At 35.6% G+C, this 23388-nt stretch overlaps 1 protein-coding gene across 9 annotated transcripts in view; it reads right to left on the reverse strand.

Annotated features, from left to right (window-relative positions):
* The window catches only part of HMBOX1 (homeobox containing 1), a 111992-nt gene that overhangs the window by 44996 nt on the left and 43608 nt on the right, over positions 1-23388 (reverse strand). For all 9 annotated transcript variants that reach the window (XM_058550424.1, XM_058550420.1, XM_058550422.1 and 6 more), the window contains exons 5-6: positions 16314-16424; positions 4652-4805 (exon numbers count right to left, since the gene is read on the reverse strand). In XM_058550424.1, the coding sequence (XP_058406407.1) occupies positions 4652-4805; positions 16314-16424 (265 nt within the window). The remainder of the gene's footprint in view (positions 1-4651; positions 4806-16313; positions 16425-23388) is intronic.

Consider the following 23388-nt stretch of genomic DNA (forward strand, 5'->3'; position numbering starts at 1 on the left):
AAATCAATATATAGAGGAAACAGATCAATGGATATGTAGGGTTGGAGGGGGATGAGAGAAAAAAGGAGTAACTGCTACAGTGTATGAGGGTTGTTTTGGAGCTAAAGAGAAAGTTCTAAAATTGATTGTGATGATTGCATAATTGTAAATATACTAAAAAGCACTGAACTGTACACTTTGAATAGGTGAATTGTATCTCAGTAAGGTTGTTATTAAAAGAATAAATTCAAGATAAATTTCTATCTTTATGTATACACATACACAAGATCATGGTGTTTTACTTAAGTCTTTTGATTTTACGTTTGTATTTCTTTTACCCTGAAAACCTTGGTTCCTAATAACATTAATATGATTACTTTTTTAAATCTATACCTACATCTGTATCTATACAAATAAAAATAGTACCTGAAAACAATATTAATATTACCAAAATTAGTAAAAATAGTGTAAGTTTTTTTTTTTGTAGTTCTTTTTATTCCTAAGCAGTATCCCAACCAGGGAAGCATAGTCAAAATACTGCGCTGTAAAGTTATTTGATATTGTTCCTGAGTTTTTAAGTCACCAACTTATACACATTAGGTTTGTTTGTTTCATTTTAGCTATTTTTTAAGGATCACATTCCCCCTCTCCCATTTCAATTTAATTTTGTTTTATAATTATGTAAAATATTTACATGGTTACAATGTCAAAACAAGGTATGTATATTCAGATAAACCTAGTTTCCATCCTTGTCTCCTCCAATCTGTTTTTTTCTCTTCTCCTACTGATAACTATTTATTTATTTTATGGTTTATTCCTTTATTTTAAAACAAATTATAAGCAAATATATAAATACATAAATTATAGCCTACTATATACAATTGACACTGCCTTTTTTTAAAACATTATATCCTGGACATCACTGTATATAGAGAAGTATTCATTCCAAAAGTTGCAAAAATGCAAAAAATTTTTTCAAGATATTTAATAGCAATAGTCCAGAAGGTCACAGTATGATTTTCATTCTGTGAAAATGAAAATTCATTCCTTTTTTCAGCTGTATAGCACTCCAATGTGTGAGCCTGAACATCCACAGTATGGATGTACTATAATTTATTCAGCCAGTTCACTACCAATAGACATATAGGTTGTCTTCAGTATTTTGATATTACTACAAACAGTGCTGCTGTCTTTTCATATTTTGCCCGTATATCTTTGGGATAATTTTCTAGATGTGAGAATGTTGAGTCAAAGGGCAAACCCATGGGTAATTTTCCTTGATATTGTCAAATTCCTCTCCATAGAAATGGTTTCATTTTGCATTCTCACAAGCTCATTTCTCAGTAGCTCAATCAAAAGAAAATGTTGTGGAACTTTTGGATTTTTGCCAACGTGATAGGAGAAGAATGGTATCTCAGTGTAATTTTAATTTGAATTTCTCTTACTATGAGTTAAATTGAACATCTTTTCATATGTTCAAGAACTATTTGCATTTGTTTTTCTGCTGATCTCTTTAGTCCATTTTTCTATAGAGTTGTTGGTCTTCTCTCTCTTTTAAAAGTTCTTTATATATCAGGGATAATAATAAGTGGCAAATATTTTTTCCAATTTTTCTTTTTTTTTTTTTTACTTTGCTCACAATTTTTTCTTCCCAAAGTTTTTCTTTTAATTTATGTAATTGTAAGGAATCAGAATTGGCCACCTCAAAATATGTCTCTTTGCCTTGATTATGTTCACGAACAAAAGACTCTGAAAAAAACTCTGGCCTCCCCCCAACTGACTGCCTAAAAGAAATTTAAGATAGAAGGCCTGTCCCCAGAACAGGCCATCACCACAGATAACTCTGGGTATCAATAGACTGGGAGGGTCCTTGCTAAGCCCATTCTTATCAAAGTTCTGTTTATCAAACATTTGCTTTTCCATTTCCATGTGAATTGCTTTCCTCCCCTTTGAAGTCCCAAACCACCCCCCCCCACAACATCCGCCTTTGTCTTTAGCTGAAGATGGTATTTAAGATGAGAGCCTCTGCCATTTTGGCGAGTTGCTCAGTTTTCCTGAGTGTCTCCCATGTAGACATGTTATAAAGCTTTGTTTGATTTTCTCCTGTTATTCTATCTCATGTCAGTTTAATTCATAGCCCAGCGAGAAGGACCCAGAGTGGGTAGAGGATACGTCTTCCTCCCCTACATAATCAAATTTATCAATCCTTTCCCTTATTGTTTCAGATTTTGAGTTATAGTTGGGAAAAATTTCACCATTTCTAAGATACGGAGGAATTACCCATGTTTTCTTCTATTATTTATATGGATTCACTTTTTTGAGTCACTTGAAATTTATCTTGTGTATGGTGTGAAGAATGGAATAATTTTTGATTTATACTAATATATTTGAGTAAGGGTAGTCCTTTGCTGGCTTTACAGTCTATGCATATGTATTTATTCACCCAGTCTAGGAAAAAACATCATGCATTGCTCCGAGGCTAGAGAATTTTATATTCCATGTTAGAAAATAAAAAGTTCCATTTTCACAGAATGAAATCATATTGTGACCTTCTGTACCATTGCTATTAAATATTTTGAAAGGCTTTTTACATTTTTGCAACTATTGGAATAAACCACATACTTTCTTACTGATTGTGCCAGGTAAGATAAAATTAAGCCAAAGATAACCAATTCCTGGATTAAAGACACTTATTAATTAATATTAAGGTTAAAAAGTGAAAATTAAGATTAAATGAGAACATTACTCAGGATAAGTGCTCAATATCTTTTTAACTGAAATTTAATCAGTGCGAATCTGTGGCTAGTTCTTGTTACCTTGGAGAAAAATAAAAAGAGCCGCTAAGCCTTCAAGGTTCAGTTTTGCAGATGCGTTAGGAATATCACCTATCATTATTAATGTTGTCAACTTTAAATTAATCCTTCACACTGACATTATGTGATAAATGTATATTGGTATCTTCACGAAAAAATTAAATGGCTGAGTCAGTAGCACAATTAGAACTTACACCAACTAGAAATTAACACCAAAGCTTATTTTGGTTTTCTTTGTTTTATAATTTTATTTATTTTTTCCCCCAAAGCCCCAGTAGATAGTTGTATGTCATAGCTGCACTTCCTTCTAGTTGATCAAAGCTTATTTTGTTACCCAGAGGAAAATATACAATATTGCAAATAATTTAAATTAGATATTATTTAAATTCACGTCTACTACATGGTAAGTTCTGAAGAAATTTTTTAAAATAATCAAAATTTCTAGATGAGAAAAATAGAGCAGATTGTAAATGTGAGGTCTCTAGGATAATAAAGTCTTACTCTTTCACTTTAACCACTCAAGCGTAGGGTGAGGAAAGAAAGATGATGACATCAATAGATAACCTTTAGTCTCATTTTGGCTATTGGATCCAACCTTCTCCTTAAGCAAACCTCCTTAAGCAAACGTCAACTTGATCACAAGAACAAAAACAGGGCCTGAACTTCAGCATTTTAAATCTCCCTCTTTCAGGTAGTGATGTTAATGAGCTGGGAAATAATCAGGGAATAGGGAGAAAGAGAGATGGAAAAGTCCTAGATGACATTTAATTCACTACTGGCTATTGAAAAAATTTCATTTTATAGATAAAGAAGTTATAGCTCAGAGTTTGTGACCTGAACAAAGTTACACAGCTGGTTAACGGCAAAGCCAAAACCAGGTTTCAGGTCTTCTGACTCTTGAGTCAAATGCTCTTTCCAGTATGCCATTCAACTGGTCAGATTAGATAACTGAAAAAAAAAAAATGTGAAGGTAGCTCAACGTCAATATGTATTCTATATCAGCTTAGAAGTTAAACCCAGTTTTAAACATTAAATTTCATTCTTTTCTATTATTTAAATTACTGAGAAAACGCAATATGAAAATTCAATTGTTTTTACCTCTGCCTAACATATTCTTTTTCTCTACATTTAATCTTAGGAAGTAAGTACTTTTCTAATGGAAAATTATTACCTTATTGCATGTAAAACTCTCCATCAAAATAAAATTCTGTAAACATTACTTATAGGTAGGAAACTAAAAGGATAATTCTATTATAGGATCCACCCTAAATATATTGAACATTTCATAATCATTTTAATTAATTTAATTTAATTAATTAATCATTTCAGATGGGAAAATTGAAGCTAAGGTCAAATTCAAGTTTAAAAAGTACTAAGTACCTACTATGGGTCAGGTATAGGTGCTAGAGTCAGAGGATAAACTACCAAATCAAAGTCAAAAACAAGTATTTCTAACCTTTGGGACCAAGCTCATTTAGGCCATACTCCTTATCAAAGAAAGTTAAATCTCAGCGGCCTCCTATACAATTATTCAATATTTTTGATGAAAGTAGGACTTCACAGAGTTTTTCCAAAATGCAAGACAAAGATCTAAACTCAAAAAAAATTCTTCTAAAGTTTCTCAAATTACTGAGGACACTATTAAATTATATTGATAGATGCTAACTCCAGTTTTATGAATTCTCAATGGTAAGATCATCTTATTTCAATAACATAGCATTTATAGTACTCCAAAATACCTTTAGAGATAGAACCTGGATCCCGAATTACCTGTTTGAAATGAAAACTGTCCAAATCTATCCAAAGTTTCTCTCTTTCCTAAGTTTGGGAAATTGCTCATAAGAAAAGGAGACATGTACCTTTCCATGACAGCTAGGCACTCCTTTCTCCAGGTAAATCGACTCCCTCGTCGTAATCGGAAGGTGCCAGATGTGGCAGAGACTGGGGGAGGTGTTTGTCTCCATTCTGGGTCCTCTATTGGAATGGGGGCTGGTCTCATACTTAGCGTAGCCCCTGAAAGAAACAAGACATTTTTAGCAAATATCTTGCGATTTATTAAAACCACTGTGACAAATACATCAAGAAATCAATAATAAACTTTTGCCCCTCCACTGAAATTTGTAGGTCAAATATATTTGATATTTATATTTTTAAAAAATTATTTGACCAAAATAAAAATTCGAAGAGACAAGTCTCTTCCTTATAAAGTCCATTATTAATTATTTTAAAATGTGATTTTTTTTTTCCAGTTTTGTCATTTGTCTTTTATCTTTGTTTATGTCATTTTTCAAAACAAAGCCCAAAACCTATCTCTTTAGGGAAATAGGGAAATATGGTCTTTGGCCCAGTGACAACTTAATTAGAGTTATCTTCCTCTAAAAAAATCTTTCTTGGGGCTGGCCCCTGGCCTCGTGGTTAAGTTCAGAGTGCTCTGCTTTGGCAGCCTGGGTTCGATTCCTGGACGCAGACCTACACCATTCGTCAGTGGCCATGTTGTGGTGGCGACCCACATACAAAACAGAGGATTGGCAAGAGATGTTAGCTCAGGGCGAATCTTCCTCAGGAAAAAAAAAATCTTTCTTGAAATTCCTATTTGACAGTTTTAATCTTTTTGAACAATACACCCTATATGTTCAGAATCTTTCATTACCATTCAAAGGACTTTCGTTTATTGAGAAAATGGAACCCTCAAAGAATGTACGCAGGTAAGAGATGAATTTAAAATAACCCTAATTGCTGTAAACTCTCAAAAAAAAAAAAAAAGTCAAATATAGCCTCAAAGAAAATAAGATGATATTTGATATGCTTTTAGTCTACTAACTAAATCAGATCTCTATAGGTCTATTACCTGTTAATGCTATACTATCTTCTGTAATCTCTTGAACATAATAAAAAACCAATAAAAAAATGTATAATTGAGATATTTTACTAACTTACACTAGACTTTTCTCAAATAACCTAAACTGGTGATGATGCATGTATTCATTCATTCACCATTTACCAAATCCTTTTTATTTTATTTTATTTATTTTTCTTTTTTCTCCCCAGAGACCCAGTACATAGCTGTATATCCTAATTGTAGATCCTTCTAGTTCTTCTATGTGGGACACCACCTCAGCATGGCTTGCTGAACAGTGAGTAGGTCCGCGCCCAGGATCCGAACCGGCGAACCCCAGGCTGCCGAAGTGGAACATGCAAACTTAACTGCTACGCCACTGGGCCAGTCCCTCAAACCCTTTTTACATGGCTTGCTCTAGGCTAGAAGCTATGAATAAAACAAGGCAAGCAATGTTGTCTCAGGCCGCTATAGATTCATTTCAAAGAATTAAATATAACGTGGTATGCTTTCACAGAGTTCAGTCCCTGGCTCTCCCACTATTCTTTCATTCTTTACAGTGCATCTCCCCACAGCATAATTATGATCATATCTCTCTGTTAATCAAAACCCTTCAAAAAGTTCCCTTTGCCTATGGAATAAAATCCAAACTCTTAACATAGCCCTAGAAAGACAGGTTAGAACATGTTAGAATTATGTGGAATAACGCACATATTAATAAATATATATTTCTTTCCTCATAGAAAGAATCATACTTTACTTATTGTACCTTGCAATTAATACCATGGGTAGTGTTTCTACTTCAGTATACAGATCTATTTGTAGATCGCCCTTTAATGGCTACATCTTTATATACATTCTCTTATACCTATGCCCAATATTTTAACCAATCCTGATTTTCCTCTCCAAACCTGTTGTCCTGTATTCTTTCCCATCTGAATAAATGGCATCCCTATTTTTCAAACTGTTCAGTTCAAAAATTTCAGATTCTTCTTTGACTTCTCTTTCTTCCACATGCTACATATCCAATCCACATGCAAATCCTGTCAATTTTATCTTCAAAATATATCTATAATCAGACCAATTTGTATTACTTTCACTGTTACCATTTTAGAACAAGCCAGCCTCATCTCTCCTAAGTATAATTTCCCAGGATAGGTTCCAAAGATAGCCCTTCACAATAAGTCACATCTCCTGGTAATCACGTCCTTGAATCTGGGCTGGTCTCCTGATACATTTTGACAAGAGAAAATGGAAATAGTTTGAGGCTAGGTCATAAGAAGCTTTGCAACTTCTTACTAGATCTCCTGGAATGGTGGCTCTGGGGGAAGCCAGCTGCCATATAAGAAGTATGACTAACCTGAAACCACGATATTGAAAGGAAGCCCAAGCTAGCCATGTGGAGTGAAAGGTGCCCAGCTGGCCCCCAGGTGCTCCTGTCAAACCTACCCAGATGCCAGATATTTGAGGAAAAAAGCCATTTTGGACATTCTAGCAGGAGCTGACACCATGTGGAGAACTGTAGAACCCAGCTGACAGACAGAAATAAGGCCTTAGGCATACAGTCCCAATACAGCTATGTGGCAGCCAGCCTCCAAGGTGGTTCCTAAGGATCCCAGCCTCCTGGTATTCACTCGGTTGTGTAGCTGCTTCTCATATTGTACCAGGATTAGTCTGTGTGACCAGTAACGTGGTAGAAGTGATAGCATGTCACTTCCGGGATTAGATTATAGAATACGCTGTAGTGTCTCTGTCTGTCTTAGTTGCTCTGTCTCTTGGATCACTTGCTCAGGGGAAAGCTAGCTGCCATGTTGTAAGGATACTCAGGGAGCCCATGGTGAGGTCCATGTGGAGAGGACCTGATAGCACTGGCCAGTAAAGAACTAGGGCCTGCCAACACTCACATGAGTGACCTTGGAAGTAGACTGTCAAGCCCCAACGACTGCAGCCTGGCCTCATCTACAACCTCATGAGAACTCTGAGCCAGAATCATCTTAGCTTAGCCACTCCTAGATTCCTGACCCACACAAATTGTGAGATAATAAATGTTTGTTGTTTTCAGTTGCTAAGGTGTGGGTAATCTGTTGCATAATAATATAGACCTAATGTAAGACATCACAATCATTTCCAGTTGTTTACTTCCCCATGTTCCCCAATGCACTATTATAAGTATTACTAATTATTCACATTTATAAATTTGTCAGGCAAAAAAATTTCCCTTTAATACAGAGATTTCATTATTATTAAGAATGAGCATCTTTTCCTGTTTACTAACCATTATGTATCTTTCCTTGTGAATTTATATATTTTGTCCTTTTTTTCTTCTGAGTTATTGATTTTATTGGTGTGTAGAAATCATACCAATTGCTAGTCATATAGATTGCAACTATTTTTTTTCCAGTTTGTCGTTTGTCTTTATTTATGGTGTGCTTTGTGATCTTAATTTTATGTAGTCAAATCTGTCAATCTGTTCTTTTTTTCTTTTTTTTTGTGAGGAAGACCAGCCTGAGCTAACGTGCGATGCCAATCCTCCTCTTTTTGCTGAGGAAGATTGGCCCTGGGCTAACATTCATGCCCATCTGCCTCTACTTTATAGGACGACGCCATAGCATGGCTTGACAAGCAGTGCTTCGGCGAGCCTGGGATCCAAACCTACGAACCCCTGGCCGCTGCTGCGGAGCGTGTGCATTTAACCGCTATGCCACTGGGCCGGTCCCTGTCAATCTGTTCTTTTGCGGTCAATGTGTTTTGTATCATTCAGAATACTTTTATAGCTCCCATTTTTGTTTAAACCCTTAATAGATATATGATTTCCTGTTGTGTGTGATGTAAATATTTAACTTCTTCCTCAAATGGATGAATGTGTCGTCATACAATATTTTAGAGATCCGTGGCTTAAAACGTGTGGCAAACTATGGCCTGCTGCCATAGTTTAAATAAAGTTTTACTGGAAGACAGCCACATTCTTTCATTTACATGTCACTTTTTTGTACTACAATGGCAGAGTTGAGTAGTTGTGACAGAGACCCCAGAGCCTGCAAAGCTTAAAATATTTACTATCTGATCCTTTACAGGAAGTTTACTGACCCCTGGTTTAAAAAATTCCTGGCCTACACACTACGAACCTCTAAACTGAAACCCTTCTTCAGACAGTTTAAGAAAGAGGATTTTATTCTGCCAAAATAACTTGGCAATTAGGTCTGGGCCTAATTCAAAGTTAACAAAGTTTAGACAGAAGATGGAACTATCAGGTTGGAGGGTTTCAAAGTCTTTGTTTTGGTACTTTTCTGAACACAAGCAAGAATTACAGCATAACAAGGGCTTTAGAATCTACCTAAGTTAGATTATATAAATTTTGGTCTACAGCCATGATAAAAGGTCCAAAACAGAGACTAGCGGCTATCATGGCTGATCAAAAGAGAGGTAGAAGCAGACCAGGCAAGGCAGTGGGTCCTCTCATCCAAGGCCTGGCTCTGGTGAAAGGACAGAAAGTTTCAGGGCTTCTGTGGATGGAGGATAGGGAATATGTCAGTGAATTCCAACTAGTAGGCCATATCTATAACCATGGCATGCTTTCTTAGTTAAGTAGAATGATAAATGGGCACAAATAAAACAAACGAACATAAAGAATCCTAACTCAATCATACACTTGAAGGAAATAAACCAACTGATAATAAGGCTTCTTTCTTGGCATTGGGGTTTATTGGTAATATAACCATGCTTCTTTATAATATTCTATATTCTCTAGATTTTCTACAAAAAGGAAATTTAGATGAAATAAAATTGGTCAGGAAGGAAAAGAAAGAGGGAGAGAAGGAAGGAGGGAAAAAAAGAAAAGAGAGAAGTAAAGTAGTGGCCTGGTTACTTTAAAAGAAATCAAAGCAATTTATGCACAGAAGGTGAAAACTGAATAATTTCAAATTTGTAAACATACTTAATTTGAAACATAATATCATCACGTTACTTTTGAGGGGCTTTTTTTCCTTGCTCATTTTTCTTTTTCAATGTAGCAGTACTTAAAAATAGCACAAGAAGCACTCTGGAAACACTCCAATAAACACAGATTTGTTCTAGAAACTTAGTTCTTCTTGCTTTGGTTGAAAGAGATGGAGAGCAATGAATAATGAACCCAAGCAACGAACCCAAGAATGGGTTCAAAATTACTGCCTTCGACAGAAATACAAAGATACTAGAATGTAGGAACAACGTATATAAGACTTTAAACCCCACTGAAGTAAAATATAGGAGTTCTGGGTTGGCTAAAGAACTTACTTTTTTTTTTCCTTACAGGAAATGTGTTGCCTATTTTCTTTAGAGAAAGATTTTTTCCATTATATCTAGGCTTCCATTAAGACAAAATTTTGCACATTTATCTAGCAAGTTTAAACCTAAGAGGGGAAAAAAACCTCTTCCTAATTTGCTGATAGATTTTAAAATTTTGGTAAATGTTCACTTTGTATATATGATAATTTTCTTGATTATCAGGGTTACTTCTTTTTTTTCTGGGTGAGCCTTTGCCAATCAGCTAATAAAAGAATGACTACAAGAAAGTCATTGCTACTTCGTTCATAGAAACTAGCTTCTCCAAAAGTAATTTCTCATCTTCCCCCATGTCACATACATGATTTCCATGAGGCTCTGACACTCTGCAACAGTGAAGGAAGGAGGCATTACTTCTGATCTCCAAATTTACTTCATGTGCTTGCTGCATAAGCCTCTTGGCAAACTTTATTTAATTGTTTAATTTAGAAATACGCAGAATCAGTGACACGAGCCAAGAGGAACTCAGCAAACCCTGTCTGCTATAGCAATGTTTAAATCAGACAAGGGAAAAGATTGTTGAGCTTAACATGATTATATAAAGGGACTTCTGATGTCAACCATGCTGAATTTAGTACTCACTTCTTTAAAAAATAGGCATTTTCTTATAAATCTTTTCATAAGAAACAAGATAAACTCTATTTGATCAGTTTCCATCAGACTATTTTATTCATACGCCTTGGCAGGCTTAGGGTTATGCTGGGAAATTCTGATGATGGCTCTGTTTATCAGAGAACTACACTATATCTATATCTACCGGATTATCAGTAAAAATAACCTAAATATCCACTCTATTATTTTTCTTGCTGGGTCCACTTAAAGAGAGACAAAAAAAGAAAAAAAAAAAAAAACCCAAAACCCCACATCCAAATGGATCCAGAGTGAAGAGGTTGAAAAAGAGAACTTCCATCAAAGGATACAGAGAGAAGTACACTGAGTCCAAGGAATAGAGGCAGACTGTACAAACATTTTTTGTTTGTTTTCTAAATGCTTAAATTTAGAGAAAAGAGAAAAAGCACTTTTTCACTTTGTAATTTTCCATTTTTTCTCAGAATATATGCAAAGGGATGGTATGATTTACATTTCTTCTAATAAGCTATCTGTCTTGGACAGAGAAAAATTCATAAAATAAAAGAATTGCCTATCAATAAAAATCACTAACATCTTATTTTTTACCTAACTGCCTCTCAAAAGCAGGTCTGGACTATGTAAACCTAGGCTCTTCAGTTTTTTATATCTTGAAAGCCATTAACAAGACGGATTAATTTCTTTTTTGCCTCCCTCCTTCCCTTCCTTCTCTCCTTTCTTTCTCTCTCTCTCCTTTCTTTTCATTACACTTTATATGTATTTTTCAAATATATACTACAAAGTACATGCTACAAAACTTAGAAAGACACAGAAGGTTATATAGTTAACAGTCTCCCTGCCACTCCTGTACTCCCATCTCTCAGTTCCCCTCCACAGAGCTATTCTTATCAGCTCCTAATACAGCCTTCCAGAGATGTTCTATGTTTATATAAACATATATGTGTGTATGGGTATACGTATTCCCCCTATATAAAATGACAATATACTCTATCCATTGTTTTGTGCCTTACTTTATTCACTTATGAATTTGATACTACCACATAAATTCAATTCATATGAAGCTGCATTAAAAAAAAAAAAAGCTATATAGCCTTCCACTATACAGATAATACCACAATTTATTTAACCAGTTGTCAACTGAAGGACATTTAAGTGGATTCCAATCATCTCTGCAATGACTTGCAAAGAAGATTCTGATGTACTACAAGCAACAGTGGATAAGCTGTTCTTAGATGCTAATGGGGTTCATCTTATCCAAACCTATTAGTAGTTCCAAAGCATCCATGGAATAAGAAGAAGCAATACAATTCTTTAGCTAAAATCAAAGGCTAAAAGTCAGCAAAATAAAACTGCATTTACCTAGAAAGAATTCTATACCATATTAGCTCTTATAACAAAGGTGAAAATGCAAAGAAAAACTTTAAAAATTAAATTTCAATTGCTAACATCCAATTACTGCTGCAGCAACGAAAACTACCAATTGACAATTATGAATTTATCCTCTTTTCTTCAGCTAACTTTAAATTACATCCTCCAGAAAACTTAACTAGAAAAAACTGGGAACCAGTATGGATTCAGTTTTCAAATAAAAAATAGCAAGTCTTTTAAAAAGGGGACAATTGATATGTAACTTCATGGAAAAGCAAACTCATATAATTAGAAGAACTTATTCTTAAAAAGAGGCATTTTCTCCTTAAGGAAAACAGCTCCTAATCAACAGCTGAATGGATGCTGTTAGTCCTTTCCCATTTTTCCTATTTCAGTGCACTAGTTTCACCTTCCTCCAATTTCCTGATGACAAGTGAACCTAGCCCTGGTTCCAAGATAAATTAAAAAATATTTATTTAATATTTAAGAAATGTTTAATATTTAAAAATATTTAATATTTAAGAAATAAGAGTAAAAATAAAAATAAAACAACAGTTTTTTAAAAAACAGCTTCAGAAGAACACTATATCACCTCAGTAATAAAAACAGGATTCCAACAGTAATAGTAGTATTCCACAGTCGGCAGTGCTATCAGATCAGTTACAACAATGCTGCTGTGGCCTGTGAGCTGCACCTTAGTCCTCCTTCCTGTTTCTAGTGAATTCATTTTCCTGGTATCTTAGTCTCTGCCTGGGATTGGAAACTCCAGGGTGCGAATTTAGCCTCACCAACTGTGATTAGATTGTATGTCAAGGCACTGTTCTAAATGCCAAATCCAAGAGACAAAAATTCCTTCTCTTAGGGAGGCTGAGTGCCTGACACAGTTGACCAGTGTTTGTCCCTCACATTCTTCATTGCTCTGACCTATACATTTTGGAATATCCTGCTAATCCCTCTGATGCTCCCCTCGGTAGCCAATTGCTGGAATGTAAACAGGCTTATGAAACCCCTGGGCACAGTTCCTTATTTACCTAGCCAAACTCCTGCTATCTAAGCTGCTCTACTAAGCAGAACAAGTGCCAAATTTTTGTCCCTCCCCATCTGATTTGCTCTGCTATGAATCATGGGAGAAGTGATGTCTTTGGAAAGACTGATTAGAGCTGAGTTTGAAGTGTTGCTTCAACTATGATATATCCTACAGCTGTGTTGCCCTATAGGGTAGCCACTAGCCACATGTGGCTACTGAGCACTTGAAATGTAGCTGATTGGAAATCATATGTGCTTTAAGGGTGAAATACACATTGGATTTCAAAGAATCATACAAAAGGGAGGGAGGGAGGGAGGGAGGGAGGAAGGAAAGAAATCTCAATAATTATTAAAAGTATTGATTAAATGTTGAAATGTTAATTCATATCTTAAATAAAATATATTATTAAAATTAATTTTAGCTATTTCTTCTTACATTTTAAAATGTGGCTACTAGATAATTTAAAATTACATATGTCATTCACATTATATTTCTACTGAACTGTGTTACTTCAGAACATTTAAGTGAGCCAGCTCCGTGGCTTAGCAGCTAAGTGCGCGCGCTCCGCTGCTGGTGGCCCGGGTTCGGATCCCGGGCGAGCACCGACGCACCACTTCTCTGGCCATGCTGAGGCCACGTCCCACATGCAGCAACTAGAAAGATGTGCAACTATGACATACAACTATCTATGGGGGCTTTGGGGGAAAAAAAAAAAGGAGGAGGACTGGCAATAGATGTTAGCTCAGAGCTGGTCTTCCTCAGGAAAAAAAAAAAAAAGAACATTTAACTAATGGCAGCAACAATAGAGTCATTATTTTGAGAGGTTTGCTTGTATATCTAGATATCACTAGAAAAATATCTAAAAATGAAAATTCTTCCTCGCAGAAAAACTGCCAACTAACAAATGTTGAAGGAATGCTTGATTAGATTATCACTATTTTGCAATCCCCATTGAAATAACTGATTCAGGTAGGCATCATCAATGGATGCTAAGACCAGTGGCAAAGGTTGTTGTGGAAGAGGATATTAATCCAGTGGCAAAATCATGCCCTATAGATTATTTACAAATCGAAAAGACAAGATCTGGTGGTCACTATCTTAAGAAAGGAACAAACTTAGCATATGAATAGTGCTACAACCTGACATTTCATGCCTCTTGATATGTGGTAATATGAGCTAAACATTACCTACAAAGCATTAGCCCAATGCTTTGAAAAAATTTTCAAACATACAGCAACAATGAAAGAATTTTATAGTGAAAATCTGTACTCATATCATCTTTTACTATATGTACTTTATCACATATATACCCATCTCCCTATTCATTTTATTTTGATGCATTTCAAAGTCAATTGCAGCCATTATTTGCCTGCAATTTAAATTGTCTAGTAGCCACATTTTAGATTGCAGTCATTGCATGCCCTCCCTAAATAATCCATGAAGTATTCTTGCCAAAAATGTTGAACTTGAATCTAATCAAGCCTCTAATCCTAACTTTCAGTTTACAGGAAATAGAGGGGCTATAGAGGAATAAGTTAATTGACACTAAGAAGAAATAGAAAAACCCAAAATGTGGAACATTCTGTAAGATTAGATGGTTAAAAAGTTTATGTCACAAAAAAAAAGTTTGAGTGACTAGATTTAAGAGTCTAAAGAGACATAACAACTAATTCCAATTTGTCAACCTAAACCAGATATTACTAAATTAAAAAAACCTACAAAAGGGGCCAGCCCCGTGGCTTAGCGGTTAAGTGCGCACGCTCCGCTACTGGCGGCCCGGGTTCGGATCCGGGGCGCGGACAGATGCACCGCTTCTCCGGCCATGTTGAGGCGGCGTCCCACATACAGTAACTAGAAGGATGTGGAACTATGACGTACTACTATCTACTGGGGCTTTGGGGAAAAAAAGGAGGAGGACTGGCAATAGATGTTAGCTCAGAGCTGGTCTTCCTCAGCAAAAAGAAGAGGATTGGCATGGATGTTAGCTCAGGGCTGATCTTCCTCACACACACACAAAAAAAAACCTACAAAAGACATTCCTGCAACAACTAGAGAAATGTGAATACGGACTGGATATTAGATGATATTACAAAATTACTATTAATTTTCTTAGATGTGATAAAAGGGACTGTGGTTATGTAGGCAGTTACCCTTTCTTTCCAGGAGATGAATGCTGAAGAGAGAGAGGGAGTATGTGTGTGCGCGTTTGTGTGCGTGTATATACTATATATATATAAAAATAAAATTTTTTAAATTTATTTATTTTATAGGGATTAAAGCAAATACAGTAAAATGTTAACAATTATTGTATCTAGGACGAGGGTAAACGGGTGTTCATTGTGCTGGTCTTTTCTGTACATCTGAAATATTTCAAAACAGAAACTAGGGGGCAGGATAGACAAAAAAATTCATTGCAGAGAGGTTGATATGGTGTGTTCTGTTGTGTCCTGCCTGGGCCTTTCAGATTGAGAATGTGATCTCTGAAAAAAAATCTCACCACAGATACACACACACACATGTCTTTATGTATATTCTTTATTTCCATCTAAGAGCCAATGCTATTATTAGCTAAGAGTCTTCAACATGCAATATTCCAACTGGTTATTTAGTCTGTAAGCAAAGGTTTTAACCTTTAGTGTTACAAAAGACAGCTCAATCACAAGGTTAAACTTGAGATCAGGCTCACTGCCACCAGTTTGTGTAATGCGTAGATTGAGACAGTCTGTCAAACAATTTCAGATTTTACTTTATATATCACTTGTTGAAAGTATCCTGCAATAGATCTTGCCTATTCCTGGCAACTTCAGACACAAAGGTTTTCTACTTTCCAACCTATTGCTACTTCCGAAGTCATCAGGGCAACTTCACCCTAAAGTCCAAAGACACATTCACCCTCCTGGTAATTAGAATTAAAAACAGAAAATCATTAGCAGAGATCATTGGATATGGTATAGCATGAACTAAATAAAAGTATTAAATTTATATTATTTATATATAAATAACTAAAACAAGATTTTAACAAAAACAAAACCAAAAAAACTAGATATGGAATCTTACATGTATACCTATAGTTGATGAAAAGAAAGTCAGCTACTGACAACCATGACCTTTCTTTCAAACTATGGTTTGAAATGTCATATAACCTGGAAACAAAGAGGCACCTTGAAGGAAAGAATGAAAATGACTAGATAATTTTAGGCACTCAACTAAAAATTGGTACAATCAGGGCTTAGGTTTTATAGTTGAGTGTTCTCTGGCATAAAGGAACAAGAGTCAAGTATGAAACTACCTTAGTGAAGACAAGTCAGCACATGGATTCAATAAAGTAATTAATTACATTTGTCTCATTTCAGATGCAATTAAAAAAGGAAATGATATTTACCAGGGTTTGTCTTCTCAAGCTGATACCATCGGTAAAATGCTCTTTTCTTCTGTTCACTCAGGTCTGATCCCTGCTGCAACAGCCAGTGAGATATCCGGCTCTGACTGATACCTACGTAGAAAGAGAAATAACTGTTGTAGGTATTGAAATTACAGGGAAGTTAACGAGGGGTCTGTTGATTCTAGGTTACTGGGTGCTTTATTCTCTGTGTTGCTCTATAAGGAAGCTGCAACTTGAGCAAACTCTTTCACACTGGGCTTCTTTGTAAAGACTGATTAGAATATATCTAATCAGTTAGATTAGCTAGACTGGCTAGAATATATTCAGACTGGCTAGAATATATTCAGAAATGACCTATTAAAGGTCAAAATATTTTATTAACCAAGACTTGAAAGTGGTCTCTAAAACTACTCTCTAAACCAGGTCCATGAATATGAGATAAATAAAGAGATTCCTAAGTAACAGTTATTTTTCAGAAGTTGATTAGATTTGTGCTCCTTCAACCACTATCACATCCACCCTAATCCTGGTTTAGAATATTAGAACGTTATCAGATATTGAGAAGAAGGAAAAAAAAAAAATGAAGCCAGCAAGTTTTGCTATTCATTATTGATACTGATAAAAAGATTAAGAACATTGAAAATACTCTCTTCAATAAGGTTTCTCGCTTATTTGTTAATTCATTTAGGCATTTTCACATTCATTACCATTAGTACAGATAGCTAAGAACTGGAAGACTTTTAGAATTATGCTGCAATATGACCTCTTAAATCTCAAGAGGTAAAGATGTTCTTCTAACACAAAGACTTATCAAAAACCGAATAAAATATAAAGCAGTAGTTTTCAGCTATCACTAAGAAGTTCTTGACAGCAATTAATTAGAAATGTGAAAAATCTCCACGTGTGAAAGTAAAAAAGCATGTCTAAAACATACTAGTATGAGAATCACATGCTCCTTCTGGTCATTATAGCTATTCCAAAAATGAATAATTCAACATACAACTGGCAAAAACAAAGAATAATAGGAAAGATAAAACTATCTTATATGCCCATAAGGTACTTTGCAAAAGACCATTCAGTTATCATAGAAGGTTAACAGGTTCTCAACTCTCCCAAGGAATTACTTATGGTAACTGGATAGTACTGCATACCACCTGTGCCAACACCTGTTTAAAGCTATAATACACAACAGGAAGAGTGGTTATCATGAAGTAATCACACCCTCTAATATGAGAAGAAGGAGGAGGTTTGGTGATCACGTTTAACTCACTAAAAACAAGCCCCTAGATTTTCACACTTCTGAAAACCTATGTTAAAAGAAAATTTGAGCAAATAGGGAAGGGGGAGTTTTGTTAAAAGAAAGATTGGACTGCGAAGCAAGGTTCTTTGATTGGAAACACCTTTCACTTTCAAAGGGTGAAATTCAAACAGTTTTCCAAAACCTAAAATGATTACATTCTCAAGTAATTCACAGCAGTTTTCCAATGGATTGAAGATCTATGTGATACAGGTGCTGGCAGCTAGCACTGTATGCTTGTTCAAACATCCATCAACAGGAGAACACATAAATTCTGATACTTATGCATTCTACTACAGACTACCATATTAAATAGAAAAAGGATAAACTACTGCTATATGTAACCACGTGGATAAATCTCACAAAAATAATGTTGGCCAAAAAAGGTCAGACACACACCTAAAAAGGCCACACACAACTGTATGATTCAATTTATATAAAGTTAACAAACAGACACAACTTATCTATATGGATGGCAATCAGAACAGCGGTTACCACATGGTTAGGAGGGAGGAGGTTAATTACTGGGAGGCAGTCGGAGGAAGGCTTATGTAGTGATGAGCATTGTTCTTGATCTTGATCTGGATGGTGGTTGTATGCTTGTCTTCACTTTGTAAAAGTCATTAACTTGGATACTTTTCTTTGTATATGTTATATTTCAACAAAAAAAAGATTCCCCCAAAAAGTTTTTAAAATTCTATGTTGTGTTTAAAAACATAAATGGATATATATCAATATGGAAAGATGCTCACGATATAAATGAAAAAGTATATAGTTTTACAAATATATATATTTCTACATAATCTACGTTCCATTTTGTATAGTAATAAAAGCTTATATATAGCCAAAGACACACAATATGAATTTAGAGTGGCAGACTCTTCCTATATTATATACCTCTATATGGTTTTCTTAATCTTTCTACAAATATGTATTAATTTATTTTATTTTTAGCCTTTTCCTATAAACACTACATACTTTATTGGTTGTTTTATAAACACTGTAATTAAGTTAAACAACAAAGTAGTGCTAAAGGAGTTAATTTCAGCCTTCCCTCACCAATTCCCCTCTGAGGTAAGTGATGTTAACTGTTAAAATATGTTGTTCCACAATTTTCTCTATGCATAATTACTAATTTAATAAAACAAAGGAAGAGAAGTTATAAAGAATATCCTCCTATCTAGTCTTTTGTGTGAGAAGAAAATAAACAAAGAACTTCTTCCCTGTAAATTTAATCTCAGTTTTCATATAATATAGAAACCAAAGTAATAAAGCAGGTAGTTTTTCCAGAAGAGGCACTATAAAAATTAAATATGTACAGTAACACATTTTACAATGATTTTTCTTAGTTAGCAGCTTACTGATAAATACGGTTTATTTAACTCATTCTTCTGGGGCTGGTCCATGCCTTTGGAACTTCAGTTGAGCTAGGTGTCAAAAGGCCTGGCACCTTCTCTTTACTGTTGGCTTTGTTGCTTCTCCCTAGGAGAAAATTTCCCTTACTCCCTACTTACTTCCCAAAGCTGAAAAAAATGTCATTCTCCACAAGTTTTAGCTCCTCAAAACTTCTTTTTTACGTTTCACAAGGCAGAAGAAAAGAAAATTTACATATAACCTTCATACACTTAGGGACTAAAACAAACCCTGATTAATTTCTTTTCAATACGAAAGTCACTGCACTGTATTCAAAGGATGAAAAAGCCTTTTTTCTTTTCTGGGCTTCAGTTCTATCAGGCTCCTTTCACTTCCTCAAACGCCATGCTCCCTTCCACTAGAGGGCTCTCCACCACAACTCATTCTTGTCAAAGTCCCTAATACTACAAATTTAAATGTTTCCTCTTCCTTCCAAATTCTGTGGAGTGTGACACAACTGACCACTGACATCATCTCCATCCTTGGAATGCTGGATACAACTCTCCAACGCAACTTTTCAGTAGGCTTCAGGGATTGCTTTGCTAGCTCCTTACGTGTTAGTGTGCCCAAGGTTCCATCTTTAAGCATCTTCTCTCACTCTCTACACTCTTCCTTTGGTTATCTCAACTATCAACAGACGTGATTTAAAATATCTAAATGCCAATGACTTCCAGGGCACCAGACTGTTTTTTCAAACCATCTGCTAGATAGCTTCATGAGAATTTCCCACAGGTCTTCAACATAGCAAATTTAATCCATTACCCTCTTCCTTTAAGTCTGCTCTTCTTTCTGTGTCCCCTATCTCAACTGTTTCTTCCAGTCTACTCTCTTCCCCAACTCTCACATGCTTACTAAATCCAATCACTTTCTCTCTTCTAAAATTCTCTTCATGTTCTCTCCAATCCTCATTCCTGCAGTTTGGAATCTCAGCCTCTTTTGCCTGGACAATTGAAGCAACTCGGATGAAAACAAGCCACCTAAGATCCACAAAGTACAAAATCCTCATGATCAGATCTTTTCTAATTAGAAGATCATTTCACAGTTGAAAAAGTGAAATGTGCTTGAACTGCAGTTGTCTCTACTATACACCTTCCACAGTACGACCAGAGTCAGGTCTCAAAATTAAGTTAAAATACATGCATGCACTCTCCACAAAAATAATTCACAAACACGCAGAAGAAAAAAAGTCCTTCCTCCACCTTCAACCCCTTTCTTATTTCCTATCCTAGAGGTATCCTTGTTTATTTGGTATGCATCCTTCCAGACTCTTTCCTATGCATTTAAAACATAAACATGTACATATATATACATCTAGATTAAAAAAAAAAACATATTTGGAGTTCTTCTATACACAGTAAGTAACTTAACATTTCTCACATACCATTTCCATGTGGTACATTATGAATCTTCACCATTCTAATGGCCACATGGTTTTCAATACCATAAATATACCCTACTTAAACATTTACCTATTATTGGACATTTCAGTTGTTGCTCATGTTTTACTGTTATAAATGATGATATAATAAACACTCTATGCATATTTTTGTGCATATGAATAAGTATTTTAGGGCCGATTCACAGGAATGGAATTTTTGATTCACAGTATATGAGTAGCATTTAAGTTTGTGATAGACACTACCAGATTGTCCCTCAAAGAAGGTTATACCCAATTTTATACTCTAATCAATAGCGATGAGAATGTTCCCTATTATAAAACTTATTTTGAAAGTCTGGTTTTCTTTTTATAAACAGAGTACATGCCCATTATAAAAAAGAATTCTAAGCAATTCAGAGGAAAGTAGAAAGATAAAGAGGAAAGCTAACAAAAAAAAAAAGCCCAAATTCTTACCACTTAGAAATAACTACACTCCTTACAAGATCACTCCAAGCATATGTAGACATAGAATAGGCAGAAATAATTACTAAAACGACGACATACTATAGACAAAATTTTAAAATGTAAAAACATAAAATTTAGTTTGATTTTAACACAAGAAAAACATTTTTAATAAACTACAATGAAAATAAAGATCTACTCAAGTTTAGTAAATGCTTCTAGAGGGAGAATGAGGTTCCTAAAAGAGTGCACTAAAGCAAGGAAAAAGGATTATACAAATACATTAGGAGGTTGGAAGCATGATTTTCTAACTTGTGAGCAGTTATTCTATACATACATGGCTCTTGGCTAAAAAAGGTGATGAAACTATAGCAGACTGTGGGAGCCAGCCTTCAAGCTGACCCCTAATGGTCCTCTGCATCTTTCTACCTTTTTGTAATCCCTCCAACACTGCTTCAGGGTTGGTCTGTGCAACCAAGAGAATATGGCACAAATGACAGTTTATGACTTCCGAGGCTAGGTCATGAAAGACATTACAGCTTCTGCCTTGCTCTCTCTCTCAGACAGTTGGTTCTGAGGGAAGCTAGCTGCCATGTTGTGAGACCACTCAACTAGACCTATGGAGAAATCCGTGTGACAAAGAACTAAGGCAGTCTACTAACAGCCATGCGAGTGAACCATCTTAGAAGTGAGTCCTCTAGCCTTAGTTAAGCCTCCTGATGACTGAAACCTCCTGAGACACCCTGAACCAGAATGACCTGTCTAAGCTGCTCCTGGATTCCTGACCATAGAAACTAAGTGAGATAATAAAGAGATTTAGGTTTCAAGTTGCTAAAGTCTGACATATATTTTATGCAGCAATAAACAACTAATACATATACTATACTTTCCCCATCTCCCTTCCCAGCTTTTACATCCAACTCCTGGTATTTGGAAGATATTTTTCCATAGTCAACATTTACATTCTGTTCTGGATTCATAATTCCCATTACACATAGTTCTACCATTCAGTTTCCCAATTTTACCATTCCTAAGCTCTATATTTTTGTTTTTAATTGAGGCATATTTTACATACAGTGAAGTGCACTACTCTTTGAGTGCATAGTTCAATAAGTTTTGACATACGGATACACACGTAACCATCACTCAAATCAAGATATAGATTATTTTCACACTCCCTAAAAGGTTCCTCTTGTCCCCTTTTCCAGTTAATGCCTGAATTCTGTATTTTCAATTTAATTTTTGGTTGGTAAGATTTCTTCATCGAGTAGTTTTCATTAGCACAGGTTTATTGGTGCTATATTCCTTAGTCCTTGTATGCTTGTATGTTTGTCTTCCATGTTTATACTTTGAGAACAATTCTCCCAGGGAATTTTTTGGGGGTTAGACTTTCCTTAAAATCTCTTAAATTAGAATGATGTCAGTGGGAATGACAGAGTAATGACCTCTGAAAAGCCAGTCCTCCATAAAAGCAATGAGAGCACAAGACGCTCTACCACAAAAGCACTGGCAAAAATGGTCAGAATCAATGTTTTCAGAACTCTGGAAATTAACCAATGGCTTGCAATAATCCAAGGAGTGCTTATTCAAGAAAAAATGCTGCATTTTAGTAAGAACAGCTATATGACATTTTAACTTGACCTACACCCATTCTCATAGTCCCAGCATCACAAAAGATTTAAAAACGAATATTCCTGCAACCACAGTGAAAACCAGGAGTGGCCTAGTAGCCACTGGAACGAGTAGAGCAGGTTTGGAGTTCCCTAAACACCATTCTAAGAGAACTATTATTATTTGACCTGTCTGGCAATTCCCTGGAAACTCCCATTTGCAAGCCTTGTCCTTATTTGAACTGATTCAGACCTCATTCAGTGTGAATAGCCTTTTCCCTAGAAGAGGAGAAGGAAGGGAGGTAGTTTGTTGACAATAATCAATGGCAACCATTTAACATTGCAGGTGCCTGAGGTGATGACAACAGACAGGGCAAACAAGGCATTGACCAAAATAGTCAAAAAGCTGAGGAATGAGATACCTATGAGGACTTCTGAAAAGTTCTGACATATTTCTAGGAATCTAGAAGGCCAGGCACATGTGGAGGGCTGTGCACATGCCTAGGTCTACATGCATGACCAGGGCAATGTGCATGCACAGGCAAGAGCTGTGAAAGCCATAAGCTCTCACCTCTGGCTGTCTTTGAGACACGGTGCAAAGACAAAGTGAAAGCTAAGGCAGAATTATAAACTGCCTGCTTGAGCATTAAAGGCATGCCCCAAGACACATACAGAGCCCCTCAGGAAAGCTTGGAAACTTAGTGGTTCCAGGCATTTAAGGAAATCTCTGTCTAATAATTAGCTGACCACTAAGCTGAAAAGGAAGAGACTTCAGTAGCCACACACCACAAAGAATACTGACTTTATAGGATTAGTTCAGGAAAGTCACTAAACAAACAAAGAGCAACAACAGCAAACAGCAATAACAACAAATCTAGGGGTAGGGAGGAATCTAATTTCCAGAGTTTCCACATT

The sequence above is a fragment of the Diceros bicornis genome, chromosome 11 (genome assembly GCF_020826845.1).
Source record: "Diceros bicornis minor isolate mBicDic1 chromosome 11, mDicBic1.mat.cur, whole genome shotgun sequence".
NCBI classification, from domain to species: Eukaryota; Metazoa; Chordata; class Mammalia; order Perissodactyla; family Rhinocerotidae; genus Diceros; species Diceros bicornis.